General features: G+C 36.1%; 2 protein-coding genes across 2 annotated transcripts; one reads left to right on the forward strand and one right to left on the reverse strand.

The window, feature by feature from the left end:
* Positions 1 to 1,358: 1,358 nt before the first annotated feature.
* gnptg (N-acetylglucosamine-1-phosphate transferase subunit gamma) lies at positions 1,359 to 11,336 on the reverse strand. The gene is made up of 10 exons (XM_056451220.1): positions 11,183 to 11,336; positions 10,968 to 11,022; positions 10,758 to 10,880; positions 8,947 to 9,030; positions 8,740 to 8,833; positions 8,154 to 8,268; positions 6,590 to 6,672; positions 5,631 to 5,753; positions 5,471 to 5,552; positions 1,359 to 1,578 (listed from the first exon to the last, which is right to left on the reverse strand). The coding sequence occupies exons 1-10, from the start codon at positions 11,295 to 11,297 to the stop codon at positions 1,493 to 1,495; spliced, it is 960 nt and encodes a 319-aa protein (XP_056307195.1). The 5' UTR covers positions 11,298 to 11,336; the 3' UTR covers positions 1,359 to 1,492.
* Positions 11,337 to 11,770: 434 nt separating this feature from the next.
* tsr3 (TSR3 ribosome maturation factor) lies at positions 11,771 to 18,697 on the forward strand. The gene is made up of 6 exons (XM_056451123.1): positions 11,771 to 12,107; positions 13,257 to 13,464; positions 14,606 to 14,799; positions 15,914 to 16,081; positions 18,116 to 18,170; positions 18,277 to 18,697. The coding sequence occupies exons 1-6, from the start codon at positions 11,987 to 11,989 to the stop codon at positions 18,428 to 18,430; spliced, it is 900 nt and encodes a 299-aa protein (XP_056307098.1). The 5' UTR covers positions 11,771 to 11,986; the 3' UTR covers positions 18,431 to 18,697.
* Positions 18,698 to 20,259: the final 1,562 nt, after the last annotated feature.

Genomic DNA, 20,259 nt, shown 5'->3' on the forward strand with positions numbered 1-20,259 from the left:
TAGTGAAATAGACCTGAGTTTAATGAGAAACTACAGTTCACTTTTCTTGAGGCGATTTAGATAACATTTTCCCGCCAACTCTTTTAATCTGAACAGTAACGAATCATTTTAAAGCATGAATCAAACAGCAACACTAGATTCATTCACGCCTTCTCAAGGCATGTCTGAGTAGTTAATTGAAGGTCTAGTGTATTTTAACGTCTGTTATCATGGACTAATTACAAGATTTCATAACTATATTTTGGTTTTAAATGTAGCCTATTGTTTTTTTCTGCTTAAAACGCACACAAAGACACAGACACATATTTATTTTAAAAGTCTTTCAAATTTCCTAACAAAATATTATAATTTAGAGCATTTTTAATTAAAAATGATAATTGGTCAGAACAAAAGTTTTCATTTGTTGTTTGCAGTTAAGGGGTTAAATAATAGTCAGAAAAATCTATTTTTTTATTGAATTATTGAATTATATTTTTGTCAAATGTCATTAACACGTCAAAGACTGTTTGCCATGGCTGTGGTATTAAAGGTAATCATATTGTAAATAATGCTCAGTTTCTTCCACAGACCAATAATTTATCTTCTTAAGACATCTACAGACAATCTATCTACAGGAGCCACAGGTATACATTTTGTTTTTCCTGTATGTGTTTTTTGGACTCTCAAAGTGCCGATAGTCATTGACTTGTATATTATGGATCACCAATGACCACAGTTTCCCATATATACAGTTGAAGTCAGAATTATTAGCCCCCCTTTGATTTTTTTTTTTTCTTTTTTAAATATTTCCCAAATAATGTTTAACAGAGCAAAGAAATTTTCACAGTATGTCTGATAATAATTTTTTCTTCTGGAGAAAGTCTTATTTGTTTTATTTCGGCTAAAATAAAAGCAGTTTTTAATTTTTAAAAAGCCATTTTAAGGTCAAAATTATTAGCCCCTTTAAGCTAATATATTGGTTCGATAGTCTACAGAACTAACCATCGTTATACAATAACTTGCCTAATTACCCTAACCTGCCTAGTTAACCCAATTAACCTAGTTAAGCCTTTAAATGTCACTTTAAGCTGTATAGAAGTGTCTTGAAAAATATCTAGTCAAATATTATTTACTGTCATCATGACAAAGATCAAATAAATCAGTTATAAGAAATGAGTTAAAACTATTATGTGTAGAAATGTGCTGAAAAAACTGGGTGAAAAAATAAACGGGGGCTAATAATTCTGACTTCAACTGTATGACAAATATGTTTGTGAAAAGGCTGTTTTTTTGTTGTTGTTTTTTTTTTTAAAGTCTATTGCAATCGAAACCAAAAATATTTGCAACAAGAACTGATAGCATTAACATTGTGAGCTCACTTTGTGCCATAAAAACTTTATTTTGAATGGTCAGGTCAGGCTGAATCAAGTACAAAGCTTAAAACGTATTAAATATCATCATCTCATAGTCACATTATTCCCCTGAATGCTCAGATTAGCTGTGTTTTGTGATTTCAGTGCAGATCAGCGATGAAGCCGCCATCTCCGCGAAGGTGCTGGTCCTGGACGGGTGAAGGTTCAGTGTAACCCTGATTCCTGTCTGAGAGAGAGAGAAGATATGACTGGTTTGTTTTTACCTGTTTGAGCACAAGTGAAACATACTCATGGCTTCAACAAGTGAAGTTTATTTATAAACTAATTTCGAGAGGATCACGTGCTTATGATTGCTTGTGGCTGGCCCCGCCTTATCCAATTCATGATTCACCAATCAGACGATTCCTAAGCCACGATAAATACCCTAACTTCCATATCACAGCCATTTTCATTTTGAAGAATCCCCCCTTCCACCTCCTCCTTTCCTAGATGGGTGGTATGGTGGCCCAGTGGTTAGCACTGTTGCCTCACAGCAAGAACGTCACTGGTTCTAGTCCTTACCAAGCCAGTCAATGTTTCTGTGTGGATTTTACATTTCTCCCCATGCTCACGTGAGTTTCCCCCAGGTTCCCTGGTTTCCTCCCACCGTCCAAAAACATGCAACTTAAGTTAATTGACTAATCCAAATCGGCACCATAGACATGCTCCTACTAAGTAGTTATCTCTTAAGAGCAATCACCATCTGTTCGTTAGCTACAGCAGGGGAGTTCTCGAGATCTACCTGAGCTCAAACTCCCCTCTGGCCTTGCAAACGGGAGAGAGCCCCGTGCTCGGGGATCTTATGAGCTCAGGGTCTCTCCTGGGACAGCATGCCAAGCAAGCTTTATAATCAATCATCAGCTAAGTGTGAACTCTTGAAATACTGTTCAAAGTCAGCTTTATTGTCAGTTCTGCTACACACATACAGAGAATTAAAATGGTGTAATTCTCAGACCCTTTGTGCATCCAGATAACAAAACACTACAAGAGGAACGTAAATAAACAATAAATATAAATAGCTTTAGGCAAATTAAGAGACAAAGATAATACAAACAAATAAAGGCACAAAACAGGAGTGTAGATAAGCTAAAAGTGCAGTGCAATGAGACCGATTGTTAATGTGACAGAGCTATTTTTACAGTATGCACTAATAATATTCTGTAGTTATTGTCAATGCTGTAGTGATAGAGAGCAGACAATACAGCACAAAGTGACTAATGCAGGACTGTGTGAGGGTGGAAGATTGAAATACTGTTTGTGAAGCATTTGCATTGTGTTAGCTTTGTGAAACTTAAATATTAACCCCTTGAGCCTTTATTGAGCCATATATGAAAACTCCATTTACCTTGATTGCATGTTTTAAAATTATCATAAAAGTGCCAAATCTTGTAATAAACCCCAATAACACAACAGTGTTTTCAATGCATAAGTGCTCTATAATGGATTATTTGTCACCTCACATTATTAGTTTACTTGAAAATGATTTAAAAAAAACATATGCATATGATATATAGTTTGTCAGGATTAGATAATTAAAAAAATGTGCTGACAAAACGTCCGTGGGATGGTGACAATGTTTTGTTATTGAACTGTTTATTAAATGTATTTATTTATATTTATATGTGACACAAACTTGCATTCCATACTGCCATGCCTACGCTAAAGACCGATTTGCTCAGGATTAAAAGTAATAATGTTGTAAATAATGTTCAGTTTCTTCCTCAGACTGATCATTTCTTATCATAAGACCTCAATGTATCATGAAGATCCCAGAGTATTGCTTTTGTTTTGCCTGTATGTGTTTTTTTTACTCTCGAAGTGCCGGTAAAGATTAACTTGTTCTTTATGAATCATAATAACAGCTCAAAATCATATTTATTGTTCTACTGCAGAAAGATTCTTCATGCTGGACAGACTGGGACTGAAGATGAGTTTTTGGGTGAACTGTTACTTTAAAGACCACTTATAATGAACCGTGAGTTTCAGAGACTTTTATTTCAGTGCTTCTAAGTGAAACTGAATATTGAGTAGGGGGCGGGGCTTTGTTTTTGTGCATCATTCCCTTAATTCAAACTAACGTTATGAGAGTAGGGATGGGTATCGTTAAGGTTTTAACAGTATTACTAGTTTTATCGATACCACTTATCAGTTCTGTACTTTAACGGTTCTATTATCAGTACTTTTTGTTGTGTTTTTTATGAAAAAAGACAAACAAACAAATTAAACAGAATAAAATACACTTTATTTTATTATTACATTTTAAATGTAAAAAAAAGCTAAACTAATAATTGTAAAACAAATTAAAAAAATTTTTTTCCTGTAAAAGAATGCAGAATGGTTTGAAGGAAAATGACTCTCAGTTTTTAACCATTCTTCTGGAGAAAAATCAACATGTTTGCCTTTTCTGGCAGAAGTCAGGATCTTTCCTGGTTTATTCCCTGTTTCAACTCCCTGCAGTTGAAAATACCCTCTTTGAGTTGCAAAATGCAGTTAAATGAGATACTGTTTATGATTTTTCATTAACACATTCACATTGAGTTAGCTGTGTTTTGGGAGTTAAAGTTCTAATACAGTTTTGGAGCATCTTGCACTGTAAAAATAAGCAGTTTTTTTGATAATTTCTTAATAAGCATTGTTTATTATTAGGCTATTCATAAATATATTTGTAATATACTATATTTGCTATAATATGCTATATTTGTAAATACAGTAATGTAAAAGCATTTTTAATGTTTAAGACTTATTTAGGGCTACTGCAGGAAAAAATACTGTTTTCATTGTAACCGAATGTGTGTTTATTTAACTATTAATATTATTCTAATTTAGGTGATTGACTGCAGGCATAACAATGTGGATGATGTAACATTACCTTTAGAGGCTAGGCAGTCACAAACTTTTCATCACTTTGCATTGCAGTTAATGCACCTCTGAAAGATACTTTTAATTAGCTAGATTGCTTGCGTTTGCGCTTAAACAAGAAAACAACTTGTTGCATTTGTTGCAACGGGCATTGTCCCTGTCCACTCGGGAAGTTCACTCTGCAAGCTTACAAGCTGTGTGTGCGCGAGTCTGTGTTGCGAGCTAGGTCCGCTGAGTGCGCGCACACACACGAGAACTGTGAAGGGTTTTATACTTGATGCGCTCGCTGGAAACACGAGCATTTCTCATGTGAGATTGCCAGCTGTGCAGACGAAAATCAAATATGGCAAATTAGAAAAGGTTGGTCAGTTAAATTATGCTACTGTAAATAATGTTTATTCAGCAATAATTCTCCAGTACCGATAGCAGAACCGTTAATGTCGGAGCTTATCCATACTTCGGTCTTTTATAATGCAGCACCAATACCGATAAAGTTTTGGTAACATAAAAGAGGCGTGGTTCAGAATGTTGTGACTGAAGCCGTCAAACTGACGTCATCAGAGAAGAACCAATCCAAATCATAGACTAAAAAAAATATGGATGTAGTTTCCCTGATGTCACCGGTCGGGTTCTGAAGAGTACAAATAAAGCTACAAGTAAGCGACATAAAACAAAAGCACAAATATGATATATATGCCAATTCAGCGGCTAGAATCTGCGGAGGTCAGGTGATGGCTAGCAGAAGATACTTGTCACTCAAGTAGATCCACCCTTAATTATGCAGAACTATAAGGCTTAATAAAAAATGTAAGGATTAAAAGTTATAAAAATATCCTCCCCTTACAGTTGTTATGAAGGTAATATTTGCTATAAACACTAAAACCATTTTTGTATCAGGCAGGAAACACCTTTTTTCTGCTGTAAAGTTTGGCATTTTAACATGGAAGTCTATGGCGATTTACTCCATTTTGGAGTCAGCCCCCAGTGGCTAGTTGATGAATTGCAGTTTCAGTCACTTGCGTATTAGCTTCTGCTCCAAACGTGAAAGAAAATGTTCAGACATACATTTTTTTTTCCCATTAGATTAACTTGCACGGATTAATTGATCACATAAAGAATAACAATGTGCTTAACCAAAATAAATTTCAATTTCACACACTTAAAATAACTCACATCTACCAGAGTCTATGAGATAAGCTGAAGCACTGTATGCGTCTCACCTGTTGTCGCCTCATAGGAGATGTTGTGTTGTTTTAGGAGTGATTGAAGCCGTTCGATCTCTGTTCGTTGCTTTTCAAAATCCTGTTAAAACAAACACGCTTGTTTACAGCAGGTGCAGCAGTAAAGCAGAGTGAAGTGTCTAGTATTTACATCTCTGACCTGTGTGCACTGCTCTAGACTGTGATGCGAGACAGATGTCGCACTCTCCTCTGCTTTCTGCAGCTGAGCTTTTCTCAGAAACCCAGCCTCTTCAAACAGCTCCTTCAGCAGCTTATTATAACCCTAAACACACACATATGCCTTTAAAATTATGTTCTTAATGTTCACTTGTACTGGAAGCTGCTGAGTCTTTTATTTCAATATGCTCATTGGCTTCTAACTGAGACTAAATATGTTGAGTAGGGGGCGGGGCTTTCTTTTGCACATCATTCCCTCATAGCAAACTAACGGTGTTTAAAGGGGCGTGGTTAAGATTATTAATATAGAGTTGCTATGGAAGCCTTTAGGTTGATGTCAACAGATAGACCATCTCCAAAAGCAGAAGCAAATACTCTGACTTTGATTGAAGATTACCAAAACAAACACATTTTTATCAGTGGATTAACTTGCACAGATTAATTATTCACCTTAAGAATAACATTGTAAATTTTGATTTCACACAGACTTTTAGTTTATTGCAGAAGCTATGTTTCCTGTTGGCCTTGGTTTACTAAAAGACACTAGATGAGAAATCAGCAGTTAAAGCATTATATTGTGACATGCACGTGTTTGTGAAAACTTTGCAATTCAGATGAATCATGTTGACATTTTAGCTCATTAAAGACACAGTTCAGCCAAACATTTAAATTCATTTACTCACACTCAAGTGATTTAAAAAACTTTCTGAATAAAATAATAACCTTATTTTGCTTCAAGATTGACACCAGTGATAATAAAATACACCAGTGATTTATAAAACCAGGCACATTCATAGGAAAAAATAATGATGTCTTGAATTGAATGACCTATGAAATGGCCTAATCCTGGCTTATTTTAAAATCTTGTTAGTAAAACCAGGCCCTCTTTTATAAAAGAAACTTAAAATGTAAACATAGTTAGCTAGTGTTTATTTGTGTCACCTGTTCTGTGATGAGATCTTCATAACGAGATTGTGCAATTTCATCCCATTCCTTCTGTAATTTCTCACTTAAAATCGGATACACTGAAAACGCACAAGAGCACATTGAGAAGCTGTGATTACTATTAATAGAGCTTACAGGAACACTCCATTTTTTCTTATTAAATAGGCTTATTTTGCAACTGTTCCACATTTAAACAGTTGAGTTTTACTGTTTTTGAATCCATTCAGCCGATATTTGGATCTGGCGAGAGTACTTTTAGCTTAGCTTAGCATAGATCATTGAATTTGATTAGACCGTTAGCATCTCACTCATAATTTTCCTATTTAAAGCGTAGCTCTTTTGTAGTTACATCGTGTACTATGACCAACAGAAAATGAAAAGTTACTATTTTCTAGGCTGATATTTCTAGGAACTATACTCTCATTCTGGCATAATAATCAAGGGATTTTGTTGCCATACCTTGGCTGCAGCAGGCACAATGCTATTACGCAATGAGGCTTCCTAGCTGGGGACAATTTTCAAATGTAGCGTTGAAAACAGGGATATTTCAAAAGCAACATTATCAAAAACTTTTGACATTTTTGAGCAAGATGCTAATGGTCTTATCTGATTCAATGATCTATGCTAAGCTAAGCTAAAAGTGCTCCCTCTAGACCCAAAGATCGGCTGATTGGATTAAAAAATGGTGAAACTCACCTGTTTAACCTGTTAGCCAGCACTCACCTTTGGGTATTAACACCTATCTAACTTTAAATAGTGACAGTTCTTGACACCAGTGAGCTATAAACATAAATTAGGTATCATAGGAAAGAAGACATTTTGAGCTTTACTATGGTCCAACTAGAAAGTTTCGTGTTTAAAAATATGAAAAGTTATACATTATAAAGGAATAAGAAAGAAAAATTGTACTGTGTTCAATATCTTTTTTCATATACAAACATTAATGTAATGTCCTAGAAAAAATATACCTTGAAAGCCAAGTGTCTCATGAGATTATATTTCAAATTTGATGAAGATAGCATGCAAAATTAGATTTCTGCAAAACGTTTTCCAAGGCTATATCGATGTCCTTCTTTCCCTCACCATTAGAGGCATTTTCTTAAAAAATGACCTTCCCAAACTAAAGCAGTAACAGTTGCTGATTTGGTCTACATTCACTGTTCATGTATCTTTGGAAAAAAGAGACTTCAGGCTTTACTATCCATCATCTAGAGCAGGCATGTCCAAGCTCGGTCCTGGAGGGCCGGTGTCCTGCAAAGTTTAGTTCCAACCCCAATCAGACACACCTGGGCTAGCTAATCAAGCACTTACTAGGCTTTCCAGAAACATCCGTGCAGGTGTGTTGAGGCAAGTTGGAGCTAAAATCTGCAGGACACCGGCCCTCCAGGACCGAGTTTGAACACCCCTGATCTAGAGTTTATATTGCTCAAAATGTAAAAAAGTTATAACTATGCTTAACTGTAGGGGAGCTGTAAAATAAGCCTGTTTTCATAAAAAGTGGAGCGTTCCTTTAAAATTAATCTAGTCGGATTGCTTCATTAACACACAATGTTTGACTTACCTAAGAGGGAGTGTGAATGGCAGACTAGTGGCGTCTCAAATGTTAGGGAGTAAACACATGTTTGTGGCTCTGAAACACCCGCTAGTTTACTGCTGCTTCCACACACCAGGAGAACCTTCAGTGCAGATATAAAATCCCAACATCGGTCAGCATTTACTGGAAATACAGCTACATAAAATATACTTTTAACAAAATATATAACAAAAGCAGGGTGGCGCGGTGGCTCAGTGGTTAGCACTGTCGCCTCACAGCAAGAAGGTCGCTGGTTTGAGTCCCAGCAGGATTTCAGTGTGGAGTTTGCATGTTCTTCCCCAGTTCGTGTGTGTTTCCTCCGGGTGCTCCGGTTTCCCCAGTCCAAACACATGCGCTATAGGGGAACTGAATAAACTAAAATGGCCTTAGTTTGTGAGTGTGTGTGAATGTGAGTGTGTATAGGTGTTTCCCAGTACTGGGTTGCAGTTGGAAGGGCATCCGCTGCGTAAAACATATGCTGGAATAGTTGGCGGTTCATTCTGCTGTGGTGACCTCTGAAATAGAGACTAAGCTGAAGGAAAATGAATGAATGAATAACAAAAGCATCTCATACCTTGGTCTGTCTGTTCTTGTTTCCGCATGAATCTCCTTCTCGCATCCACATGCCAGTAAATGTGTTATTCTCAATCTCCCATTCGTGCCAAATACTACACATACACACAAAAGTCCTCTTAAATAATGATTAGCTATAAATAATAGACAATAATATAAGCTAGATGCATAATAAAAAAATTTAAAAAGACTTTTATTAAAACATTACCCCAGTATACCGCTGTATGCGTTCCAACGGAAACTCTGTTCATGCTGAGTCACATTATGAAATGGACAAAACACATATTTATATCTAAAAAAAAACAGAACAACATATATTAGCTTTGATTTTAATTGCACAGAATTCACAGTGACTGTCGTACATTACAGTAAAAACACATATAAAATAATATACAAAGGGTTTAAAACAATTCAAGTGTGATAAATAATTAAAGGGATAGTTCACCCCAAAATTGTAATTTACTCATGATTTACTGTCTCAAGTGGTTCTAAAAATGTATGAGTTTCTTTCTTGTTGAAAACAAAAGGAGATATTTTGAAGAATGTTGAAAACCTGTAACCATTGACTTCCATAGTAGAAAAAACATATACTGTAGTATGGAGGTCAATGGTTACAGGTTTGCAACATTTTTCAAAATATCTCCTTTTGTGTTCAAGAATCACAAAATAAAGGAACTCATTAAGGTTGGAAACCAGTAAAAAGTGAGTAAAAAGTAAGTGAATGATGACAGAATGGTTAATTTTTTTGGCTGAACTAAATGACAAAGTTAAAACACATAAAATAATGTACATTTAATGAAGAGTTTTAAAACAATTAAAGTTTAATAAATATTTAAAGGGATAGTTCACCATAAAATTAAACTTTACTCACCATTTACTGTCTCAAGTGGTTTTAAACACAAAAAAATCTGAAAACCTGTAACCATTGACTTCCATAGTTGGAAAAACAAATGGTATGGAAGTCAGTGGTTACAGGTTTCCAACATTCTTCAAAATATCTCCTTTTGTGTTCAAGAATCACAAAATAAAGGAACTCATAAAGGTTGGAAACCAGTAAAAAGTGAGTAAAAAGTGAGTAAATGATGACAGAATGGTTAATTTTTTTGGCTGAACTAAATGACAAAGTTAAAACACATAAAATAATGTACATCAGATGAAGAGTATCAAAACAATTAAAGTTTAATAAATATTTAAAGGGATAGTTCACCATAAAATTAAACTTTACTCACCATTTACTGTCTCAAGTGGTTTTAAAGCACAAAAAAAGCTAAAAACATGTAGCCATCGAATTCCATAGTGGGAAAAATAAAATACTATGCAAGTCAGTGGTTACAGGTTTCCAACATTCTTCAAAATATCTTCTTTTGTGTTCAACAGATTAACTCATAGAGGTTAGAAACAAGTAAAAAGTGAGTAAATGATGATAGAATATATATTTTTTTTGGGTGAACTACATGACAAAGTAAAAACACTTAAAATAATGTACATCAGATGAAGAGTATCAAAACAATTAAAGTTTAATAAATATTTAAAGGGATAGTTGACCCAAATTTAAAATTTCCTCACTATTTACTGTCTCAAGTGGTTTTAAACTCACACAAAAAGCTGAAAACCTGTAACCATCGACTTCCATAGTAGGAAAAACAAATAGTATGGAAGTCAATGGTTACAGGTTTTCAGCTTTCTTCAAAATATCTTCTTTTGTGTTTAACATATTAACTCATAAAGGTTAGAAACAAGTAAAAAGTGAGTAAATGATGACAGAATATTCCATTTTTGGGGGTGAACTATCCCTTTAACTTTAGTATTTCTTATACATTAGAAATTGTCCTGTTTGCTTTTATTCTTTTGCTCCAAAAAAAGAAGACAGCTGCTAAAATGTCATTCAGTGTAACAGTAGTTTACGAAGAAAATATATCATAAGGCATATTTACAACAATATATAATAATATGGCATAAAGCATAGATACTAAATATGCATATTTATATTTTTAATGTGGTAAAAAAAATATTACTGACGTTGCCTCAATGTAGTTGAAGCATTTTCCTGCCAGTCTGTGCAGATGTGGAGGTCCAGACACTGGAGATGGACTGACTTTAGCCTGCAATCGACTAGTCTGAGACACAAGTGGATTATTCAGTCTGAAAAAGAAAAAAAATAGGACATCTTGAATATAGTTATTTTATATTTGAGCTGAAAAATGTTCCAGGAGCTGCTGAAAAGCTGACCCAAATGTATTAGGTTCCTCTACTATCTTCATCTTCCCTCCTGACGTGACAGCCACTGAAAAAAACATAAACACCCCACAGCTGTTATGAATATTATTCACTAAAACTCTACATGTAAAACCAAACACATTAAAACACTTTCAGTTCCGCATGTTCAGCGCTGTGTTGATTAAATTATCTGATAATACAATTAGAAGTTGATTTGTTACACTTACCTAGTGCTGTCAGATAAAACAGACATACTTTAAAATTTACAAACTCCATAACTCTTGAAATTCTGTGATTTGTATGTAAGACTACATTTCTGTTTACGTTTTCTTCTGTGTTCATGTGACCGAACTGAAAACATCAGCGATGGGAAGAGTGTAGCTGAGGGTGATTCTATGTTTTATGGATCTGTAGCTTGTGAAACGTAAGAATTAGCAAAACAGGACATATATTTAATAGTTTTAATAGTATTAGGGAGGATGATATCGCTTTAAATTAAGATGTAAGTGTTATTTTAGCTGTTTAAATAAAACTTAAAACTCGAAAATGGCAATAAAACCTTCGTACATCTTAAAATTGCGGCGCTGACAGTAAACAAAAAATAATATGCTACATTTCCGGGTTTGATTCTGCAAGAATAAAAGTCCGTTTTTACTTTTTTGATTATTACGTGTTGATTATTATGTATAAAATGTTTGTAGTATTAAAGCTAAAATATTCTTTACAATTATATAATCTAAGCTAAATCTTTATAAGCTCGTATGTGAATAAATTAGGGTGTTTTATTTTGGTTACAGCAACAGCCATGTTTTATGACGTCATCGTGTTTTGGCCTCACGAACAGCTGCGTGTCAGAATTAATCTTTATAATGTGCTCTAAAAGCACATAAACATTGAAATTTCAGCCATGATCGGCGTAAAGTCAGTATAGTGGCGTGGTGTGCATTGTAAAGAGCTTAAACCAATAAGAAGCTCACACACACGTGCGAAAGTTAAAGACTTTTAAACCTTAAATAAGCTCGATTTCAGATATGGGACGTAAAAAACAGGGTAAATGTGAGCGATCTGTTCACAAGGGCAAAGACACTCGACACAGGATGAAGGGGAAATCGTTAGACACTTTCACAGAGGAGATGCACGAGGCTCTTCAAGGTCTGTGGTTTCTGCCATGTCAGCTTAAACCAGGGTGTCCAAACTCGGTCCTGGAGGGCTGGTGTCCTGCGTATTTTAGTTCCAACCTCGATTCAACACATCTGAAGTAGATAATCAAGCTCTTTCAAAGTATACGAGAAATTTCCACGGAGGTGTGTTGAGGGAAGTTGGAGCTAAACTATGCATGACACCGGCCCTCCAGGACCGAGTTTGGACACCCCTGGAAATGGATTGTGCATGCAATGTTGTCATGCTTTTATAGGGGACCTATTATGCCCTTTTTTAAAACATCTAAAATAAGTCTCTGATGTCTCTAGAGTGTATATGTGACGTTTCAGCTCAAAATACCTCAACAATAATGTTTTATAGCTCTTTGAAACTGACCCTTTTAGGCTTTGATCCTGATTGTGCTGTTTTGGTGACTGTTGCCTTAAATTCAAATGAGATGGTGTTCTTTTCAATAGAGGGTGGAGCTACAAATGTCTGTGCATCAGCATAGTGGCAGATTCAAAAACAAGACTACTGTCCTATGCTAATGAGGGAGAGTCACTAATGGGCGGGGCATTCCCCCTTTGAGGGCCCATACAAAGGGAAAATGTCAATCAAAGTGTTTCTGCAGACTGTTTTTAGAAAGTGTGATTATAAAAAATACAATTAATAGACTATTACCATTAGAAGCTGGTTATATTCACAGACTTTTCCCACACAACTCTGTATAAACCCCTTATAAAAGAGATGTTTGTATAATAGGTTCTTTTAAAAGTTGTAATATAGCCTTACAATTAACCACAAAATTAAAAGCGAAATAATAATTATACAGTCAAAGTTTAATCCTTTTTCAAATATATTCCAAGTGATGTTTAACAGAGCAATGATTTTTTTCTACTGCATTTTCTATTATATTTAATCTATTATATCTTCTGGAGAAAGTCTGATTTCTTTAAGTGTTAATGTTTTTTTATGTAATTTTAATTACAAATTTTTAAATATTTTAATTAGAAATTAATTACAAAAATTATTGTGTTAAAAAAGCTTATCTTTGTTAAATAGAGCGTAGGATATATTTGAAAAATAATTCAAATTTCACATAAGGGGTAATAATTTATCTTAAGCTTATAACCTTATATGTCATGTTTGTTTATGTTTCAGCCAGTGAGCATGCGGATTCAGAGGCAGCCGGAGGTGTGAAGTTGCCCTGTCCTCTAGCCATGTGGGATCTGGGTCACTGTGACCCTAAACGCTGTACAGGACGGAAGCTAGCAAGGAAAGGTTTAGTGCGCTGCCTACGACTCAACCAGCGCTTCAATGGCCTGATACTCAGCCCCATGGGAACCAAATACGTTACACCTGCCGACAGGTGGGCCACACAGAAAACATTTGACAACAATGAAACATTGTTCATTGATTGAATATGTTTTTGTCAGACCCGCTTTTGCACATTAATAAACTAATCCAGGTCAGATAGCAGAAGTTGCGCAAAAAACTACATTACCCATGACGCTGTCAAGAAATTCAACCAATCAGAGAGTTTCAGTGAACATAGAGTGCAAAAATAGATCTTTAACTCCACCCACTCTAATGAAGCACTGCAAATTGTTTAATCAAGTTATTTAAGTACATAAATATTTGTTTTTACGTGCGATTTATTTTCAGTCAACTTGAAATATATTGTTTTTATTGATACAAAAACTAGTCATGATGATATTTTTGAGTAGTTTTTAATTCAGCCGTGTCATTCAGAATGCTTCATGGGATTGTAGACCTTTCCATTATTAAAGCTGTTCAGTTCACAGACATGATTTTTGTCCTTCTTTCTTTCTTTCTTTCTTTCTTCTTTCTTTCTTTCTTTCTTTCTTTCTTTCTTTTTGTCTTTCTTTCTTTCTTTCTTTCTTTCTTTCTTTCTTTCTTTCTTTCTTTAGTTCTGTCTTTCTTTCTTTCGTTCTTTCTTTCTTTCTTTATTTCTGTATTTCTTTCTTTATTTCTGTCTTTCTTTCTTTCTTTCTTTCTTTCTTTCTTTCTTTTTCTTTCTTTCTTTATTTCTGTCTTTCTTTCTTTATTTCTTTCTTTCTTTCTTTTTCTTTCTTTCTTTCTTTAGTTCTGTCTTTCTTTCTTTCTTTCTTTATTTCTTTCTTTCTTTCTTTCTTTCTTTCTTTATTTATTTATTTCTGTCGTTCTTTCTTTCTCTTTCTTTTTTTCTTTCTTTCTGCTGCAAATCGAAGTAACATATCAAAATAAAATAACATGTAATGCTTTTATTAAGACTTCTTTTTTTACCTCAGTGGAAATAATTAATGGGAAATAATACCTCTGAAACTAGTGCTGCTAAAAAATAAAGATGTTGAAAATTCAGTTTAGAATAAAAAATTTTAATGCAGCGTTTACCTTTTTTTATTTTATTTTATTTTTTTAAATGCAACTCTAAACCTTTGAATTGTAGTGCAGATAAAACCATCTGTGTTTGCATTCAGATTTCAATCACTCATATTCTTCATTTTCAGAGAGATTGTGGCACATGGTGGTCTGGCCGTGATTGACTGTTCATGGGCTCGTCTTGAAGACACACCTTTCAGCAAAATGATTGGCTCTCATCCGAGGCTTTTGCCGTATTTGGTCGCAGCAAATCCTGTAAACTATGGAAAGCCGTGCAAACTGTCATGTGTTGAGGCGTATGCCGCCACCTTCTGCATTGTGGGTAAGAAAATTCTTCATGCCATCCAAGATGTTGACGAGTTTTTCTTTAAGCAATAATGGATATTTTAACTTAATTAGTGATCCTTGGTGGTTCATAAAATGCAATCCACCAGCACACTTAGAGTCACAAAAATTCTAAAACAAAATTAATATCTGGTTCCTGAAGATACATTGAAGTCTTATAAAGCAAAGTCGGCAAGTCTGCTGTTAAAAACTAGCCTAGAGCGCAGTCTGCTGTTAAAAACTAGCCTATAATCTAGCCTAAAGTGCCATCTGCTGTTAAAAACTAGCCATCTGCTGTTAAAAACTAGCCTAGAGCGCAGTCTGCTGTTAAAAACTAGCCTATAATCTAGCGTAAAGTGCCATCTGTTGTTAAAAACTAGCCTAGAGCATAGTCTGCTGTTAAAAACTAGCCTTTAATCTAGCCTAGAGTGCCATCTGCTGTTAAAAACTAGCATAGAGTGCCGTCTGCTATTATAATCTAGCCTAGAGCGCCATCTGCTGTTAAATACTAGCCTAGAGTGCCGTCTGCTGTTAAAAGCTAGCCTTAGAGCGCCATCTGGTGTTAAAAACTAGCCTAGAGTGCCATCTGCTATTATAATCTAGCCTAGAGCACCATCTGCTGTTAAAAACTAGGCTAGAACACCATCTGGTGTTAAAAACTAGCCTAGAGTGCCATCTGCTATTATAATCTATCCTAGAGCGCCATCTGCTGTTTAAAAAACTAGCCTAGAACGCCATCTGGTGTTAAAAACTAGCCTAGAGTGCCATCTGCTATTATAATTTAGCCTAGAGCACCATCTGCTATTAGAAACTAGCCTAGAGTGCCATCCGCTGTTAAAAACTAGCCTAGAGCGCCCTCTGCTGTTGATTTTTCGGGTGAATTATACCTTATAAGTACAGTAAACCCTCTTTTAGATAAAACAAGCTCAGTTTTGCAAATCATATAGTTTGAATCAGCGATACACATAGTTATATTGCATTGTTATGATATTACAGTGTATTGTTACACCCCTAATTATTACTTTTCTTGAATCGTAGTACTGTTTAGTGTGATTAAATGGACATTTGTTTGTGTTTTTACATGAACTCTCTCTCTCTAATTGATGCATCAGGATTTCGTGACCTTGCTGTGCTCCTGTTGAGGAAGTTTAAGTGGGGTTTGGGATTTTTGGAGCTGAACAAGACTCTTCTAGAGCGTTACGCTTCCAGCCAATCAGAAGAGGAGCTGCTGGCTGTGGAGAAAGAGTTTCTGAGTGCCACACCTCAGGAAGAGGAGATTGGTATGGTTTAAAGGCATTAGGAAATCAAAATGACACTACAATATTTAGTTAAAACAACTTCCACTTTCTCTTTAACCACATCTCTTCTCTGATTAGTGTTTACTAGAGTGTCAACCTGTCAATCCTAACAATCCAATCAACTTCCAGTTAGAGCTTAGATCGAGCCCTAAAAAATAAACCCTCCCCTACCCAAGCCAGTGAAACTTGTGTCTGAGCCCTACCTGGTCCGACACATTAAATGTAATTATCATCATCATCATTTTCATCCGCTTATCCGGGGTCAGGTCGCAGGGGCAGCAATCCCGAGGTCTCCTCCCGGTGAGACATGCCTGTAACACCTCCCTAGGTAGGCATCCGAAACAGATGCCTGAGCCACCTCAGCTGATTTCTCTAGATGTGGAGGAGCAGCGGCTCTATTCTGAGCTCCTCCCAGGGGACAGAGCTCCTCACCCTATCTTTAAGGGTGCCCCCTGGAGATGGCAAACAACCTTTTTCTGCCATAGACTTTCCCAGGGAGGCTGAGGAGTGTGATCCCTCTATAGTTGGAGCACACCCTCCGGTCCCCTTATGAGCCTGTTATAACAGACGTTCTCAACTACAATTCTGAGTGGTTTGAACTACAGAAATGAGTTTAGATTTATCTTAATAAGTAATGCAATAAGGTTGGAGGAAAGTCCTTACTCCAGGTGAAGGAGTTCAAGTATCTTGGGGTTTTATTCACAAGTGAGGGAAGGCGGATTGGTGCAGTAGCAGCAGTAATGTGGTCGATGTATTGGTCCGCTGTGGTAAAGAAGGAGCTGAGCCGAAAGGCAAAGCTCTCGATTTACCGGTCAGTCTACGTTCCTACTCTCACCTATGGTCATGAGCTTTGGGTCATGACCGAAAGGACAAGATCTCGGATACAAGCAGCCGTAATGAGTTTCCTTCGTAGGGTGGCAGGACGCACCCTTATAGATAGGGTGAGGAGCTCTGGCACCCAGCAGGAGCTCGGAGTAGAACCGCTGCTCCTCCACATCGAGAGAAGTCAGCTGAGGTGGCTCAGGCATCTGTTTCAGATGCCTCCTGGACGCCTACCTAGGGAGGTGTTCCAGGCATGTCCCACTGGGAGGAGGCCTCGGGAAAGACCCAGGACCACTGGAGGGACTATGTCTCTCGGCTGGCCTAGGAACGCCTCGGGATCCCCCCGGAGGAGCTGGAGGAAGTGTCTGGGGAGAGGGAAGTCTGGGGTTCTCTCCTAAGACTGCTGCCCCCACGACCTGGCCCTGGAAAAGCGGATGAAAATGAATCAATGAATAATGCAATAAGAACAAAGCATGTAAACTGCATTGTTTGTTTATTCAGAATGGATCATAACAAAAGAGAACATTGAAGGATGACTATCATCCTTTCTGCCATGGCAAGCCTGCTTTATGTGTCTGTTTATCGTGGAAGTCCCTGCTATCATTACGCCTCTTTCACACCACACGCACGAGCAGAGCGTGTTTTTTCCACATTCATGTTTACAGATTAGAGCCGTTATACCGCACACGGAAGCAGCGTGTCAGTTAGGAGCGTGAGCAGAGCTGATGCAGCAGTGTCTTGATCGTTTAGGCGCTGGGTCTATTTTTGCCGCTGCTCGTGCTCATTTACAGTGACAGTGCATTGATAATGACCAAAAACACATTGAACAAATCATCATTGTACAATGACTTGCCTAATTAACCTAGGTATCTTAGGTACCTTCTAATGTCGCTTTGAATCCTGAAAAATATCTAGTCAAATATTATTTACTGTCATCATGGCAAAGATAAAATAAATCAGTTATTAGAGATGAGTAATTAAAACTATTATGATTAGAAATGTGTTGAAAAAAATCTTCTCTCCGTTAAACAGAAATTGGGGGGGAAAATATGCAGGAGGGCTAATAATTCTGACTGTTCTGTATCCGTAATTCTGTATACCAATTTAGTGATAATGAGACAATCACTTACATTTGACTTTAATGGTTTTAAATAATCAGATTTGCTGTAAATGTGCGTTTTTTTTACCCTCTAGATCCTTTTGACGTGGACTCAGGGAGAGATTTTGTGAACCTTAACAGACCAGTCCAGTGAGACTCGCATTTATTGTTACTATTCCACTAATATGAATGATATTTAAATGCTAAAACATTCAATTTCTATTACAAGTAAGCTGAGTTTGTTTTGTATATTCAGGGCTAAATATGAAGACAGTGACAATACATCAGAAGAAGAAGATGATGATGATGATGATGATGATGAAGAAGAAGAAGATGATGAGGAGGAGGAGGAGGAGAAAGAACAGAAAAGCGAGGAGCAAGAAAATGATCTGAAGTCTGCAGTTGTGTAATTTTAAAAGGAAACATTGAGGGGTGGTTTAGTAACACTGACCTTCACTTGACATAAGCAAACTTCTGTTTTCTGAGTGTTTGCTAATGTCGAGATGTAACCGTGTCGGGATTTGAGTCAGCAACTTCCCCAAAGACTTTTTATCATGTGTACAATGTGCTTTTTTGCTCTCGAGAAGCATCTTCTCACACTATTAATATCGTATCATGCACAAAACAAAATGTGTCGACTGTTAAGAAGTAGAATAAAATGTTTAAATACAATTTTACCTATTTGTAATAGACTGTATTTAATAGAAGTTCGGCAGGTGTTTTGTTGATTGGAATTTAATATATAACCTATGTAACACAAGTAACATAACTTTTTAAATAAGTAAAAAGCTAGTAAGCTAGTTTGATTATCATGCCATCATCATGGAGTTATCAATACCATACTAGTCTTTTTACTTTACTTATCTTTATTTCTATACTGCTTTTACAATGTAGATTGTGTCAAAACAGCTTAACTTAGAAGTTCTCCGTCAGTTCAGTTTTCAGAGTTGAAGTTCAGTTTAGTTCAGTTCAGTGTGGTTTAATTTTTATTGCTGAAAGTCCAAACACTGAAGAGCAAATCCATTGATGCGCAGCTCTACAAGGCCAAAGATAAGCAAGACAGTGGCGAGGAACAAAACTTTTGCAATTGACGAAAGTGAAGGGAAAAACCTCGAGAGAAGCTAGGCTCAGTTGGGCACGACCATTTCTTCTCTGGCCAAACTTTCTGCGCAGAGCTGCTGTCTAGACGCCAGGGGCTGGAGAATGCTGGACGTGCATCGTGGAGAAGCAGCAGGTGTGAGTAGGTCACCAGCTGGTGTACAGGCTGGCTCATGGGATCAATGCGAAGACCTGTCTGTCACTGGGGTTTTTCAGGAATCAATCTCATGCTCTTCTCCATGACCACCACAGCATCTTCTCAGGATACGGCCTGGTCTAGGATTATGGAGACCTTGGGATAATTAAAAAACTAACATAAGCATAGATGCCATTCAAATTATAATGTGTTTTGGGAAGTTATCTGAAATAAAACAAAAAATCTAAAATATTTGTAAAGGAAATGAATCTAATTGACATTTTTAAGATGTATTTAAAATGAAAAAATCCTATTTAAAGACTAAGTAAATGTATATTTTACTAAAATGTGAAATATTAAAACTAAATTAAGCTACTTGATTGTAAAAAACCTTAACTAAGACCTCAAAAATAGTAAAAATATATACTATATACTCTTTCTCGTGTGTGCAATACACTTATATATGACCACAAATGAAATACTATACTAATTTATAGTAAAGACTATTGTGTTTAAATTATAATAAAGTTTGTTATACTGTAAAATGTATTATTTACAGCACAATGTTAATGAAGGCTCTGCGTACTGTAGTGTTTACTATATATAGGTGTATTCTTTAGTTGTTTTGTTTTTTACTACAGTAATCTGTTTCTTTTACTATATATATTATACAACAGTTCTATCTGGTGTTTGAATCTGATTGACAACCCTTGTGTGTTACTCCGCCCACATAGAGTGACAGCAGATCAATAAACTTACTACAGTTTAACAAATATTGCAGCTGTTGGACAACATAATGTACTTTTAAGGCTTTTTTAAACCAAGAATGTAGTTGTTTAGATTGCAACTATGCAGTTTATTTATGAGGATAGTGCCTATTTTAAAATATTGAAAATTTCAGAGAGCAAAGACAGTTGACGTTTCGCCACAAGATAGTGACAAAGACCACGTAATAAGCCCCAAGGCGAGAACAGTTGAGTGAAATTTTAAGTCGATTTCTCTCTT

This window comes from Danio aesculapii, chromosome 24 (assembly GCF_903798145.1).
Source record: "Danio aesculapii chromosome 24, fDanAes4.1, whole genome shotgun sequence".
Lineage (NCBI taxonomy): Eukaryota > Metazoa > Chordata > Actinopteri > Cypriniformes > Danionidae > Danio > Danio aesculapii.

Excerpts from the sequence above, each read along its gene's own strand:
- gnptg (XM_056451220.1), bottom strand. The coding sequence starts at position 11,297 with ATGAACACAGAAGAAAACGTAAACAGAAATGTAGTCTTACATACAAAT. Across the intron at positions 10,881-10,967 it reads GAGGAACCTAATACATTTGG|ACTGAATAATCCACTTGTGT; the intron begins GTCAGCTTTTCA and ends TTTCTTTTTCAG. Across the intron at positions 8,269-8,739 it reads ACAAGAACAGACAGACCAAG|GTTCTCCTGGTGTGTGGAAG; the intron begins GTATGAGATGCT and ends TCTGCACTGAAG.
- tsr3 (XM_056451123.1), top strand. The coding sequence starts at position 11,987 with ATGGGACGTAAAAAACAGGGTAAATGTGAGCGATCTGTTCACAAGGGC. Across the intron at positions 12,108-13,256 it reads GATGCACGAGGCTCTTCAAG|CCAGTGAGCATGCGGATTCA; the intron begins GTCTGTGGTTTC and ends TTTATGTTTCAG. Across the intron at positions 14,800-15,913 it reads CGCCACCTTCTGCATTGTGG|GATTTCGTGACCTTGCTGTG; the intron begins GTAAGAAAATTC and ends TTGATGCATCAG.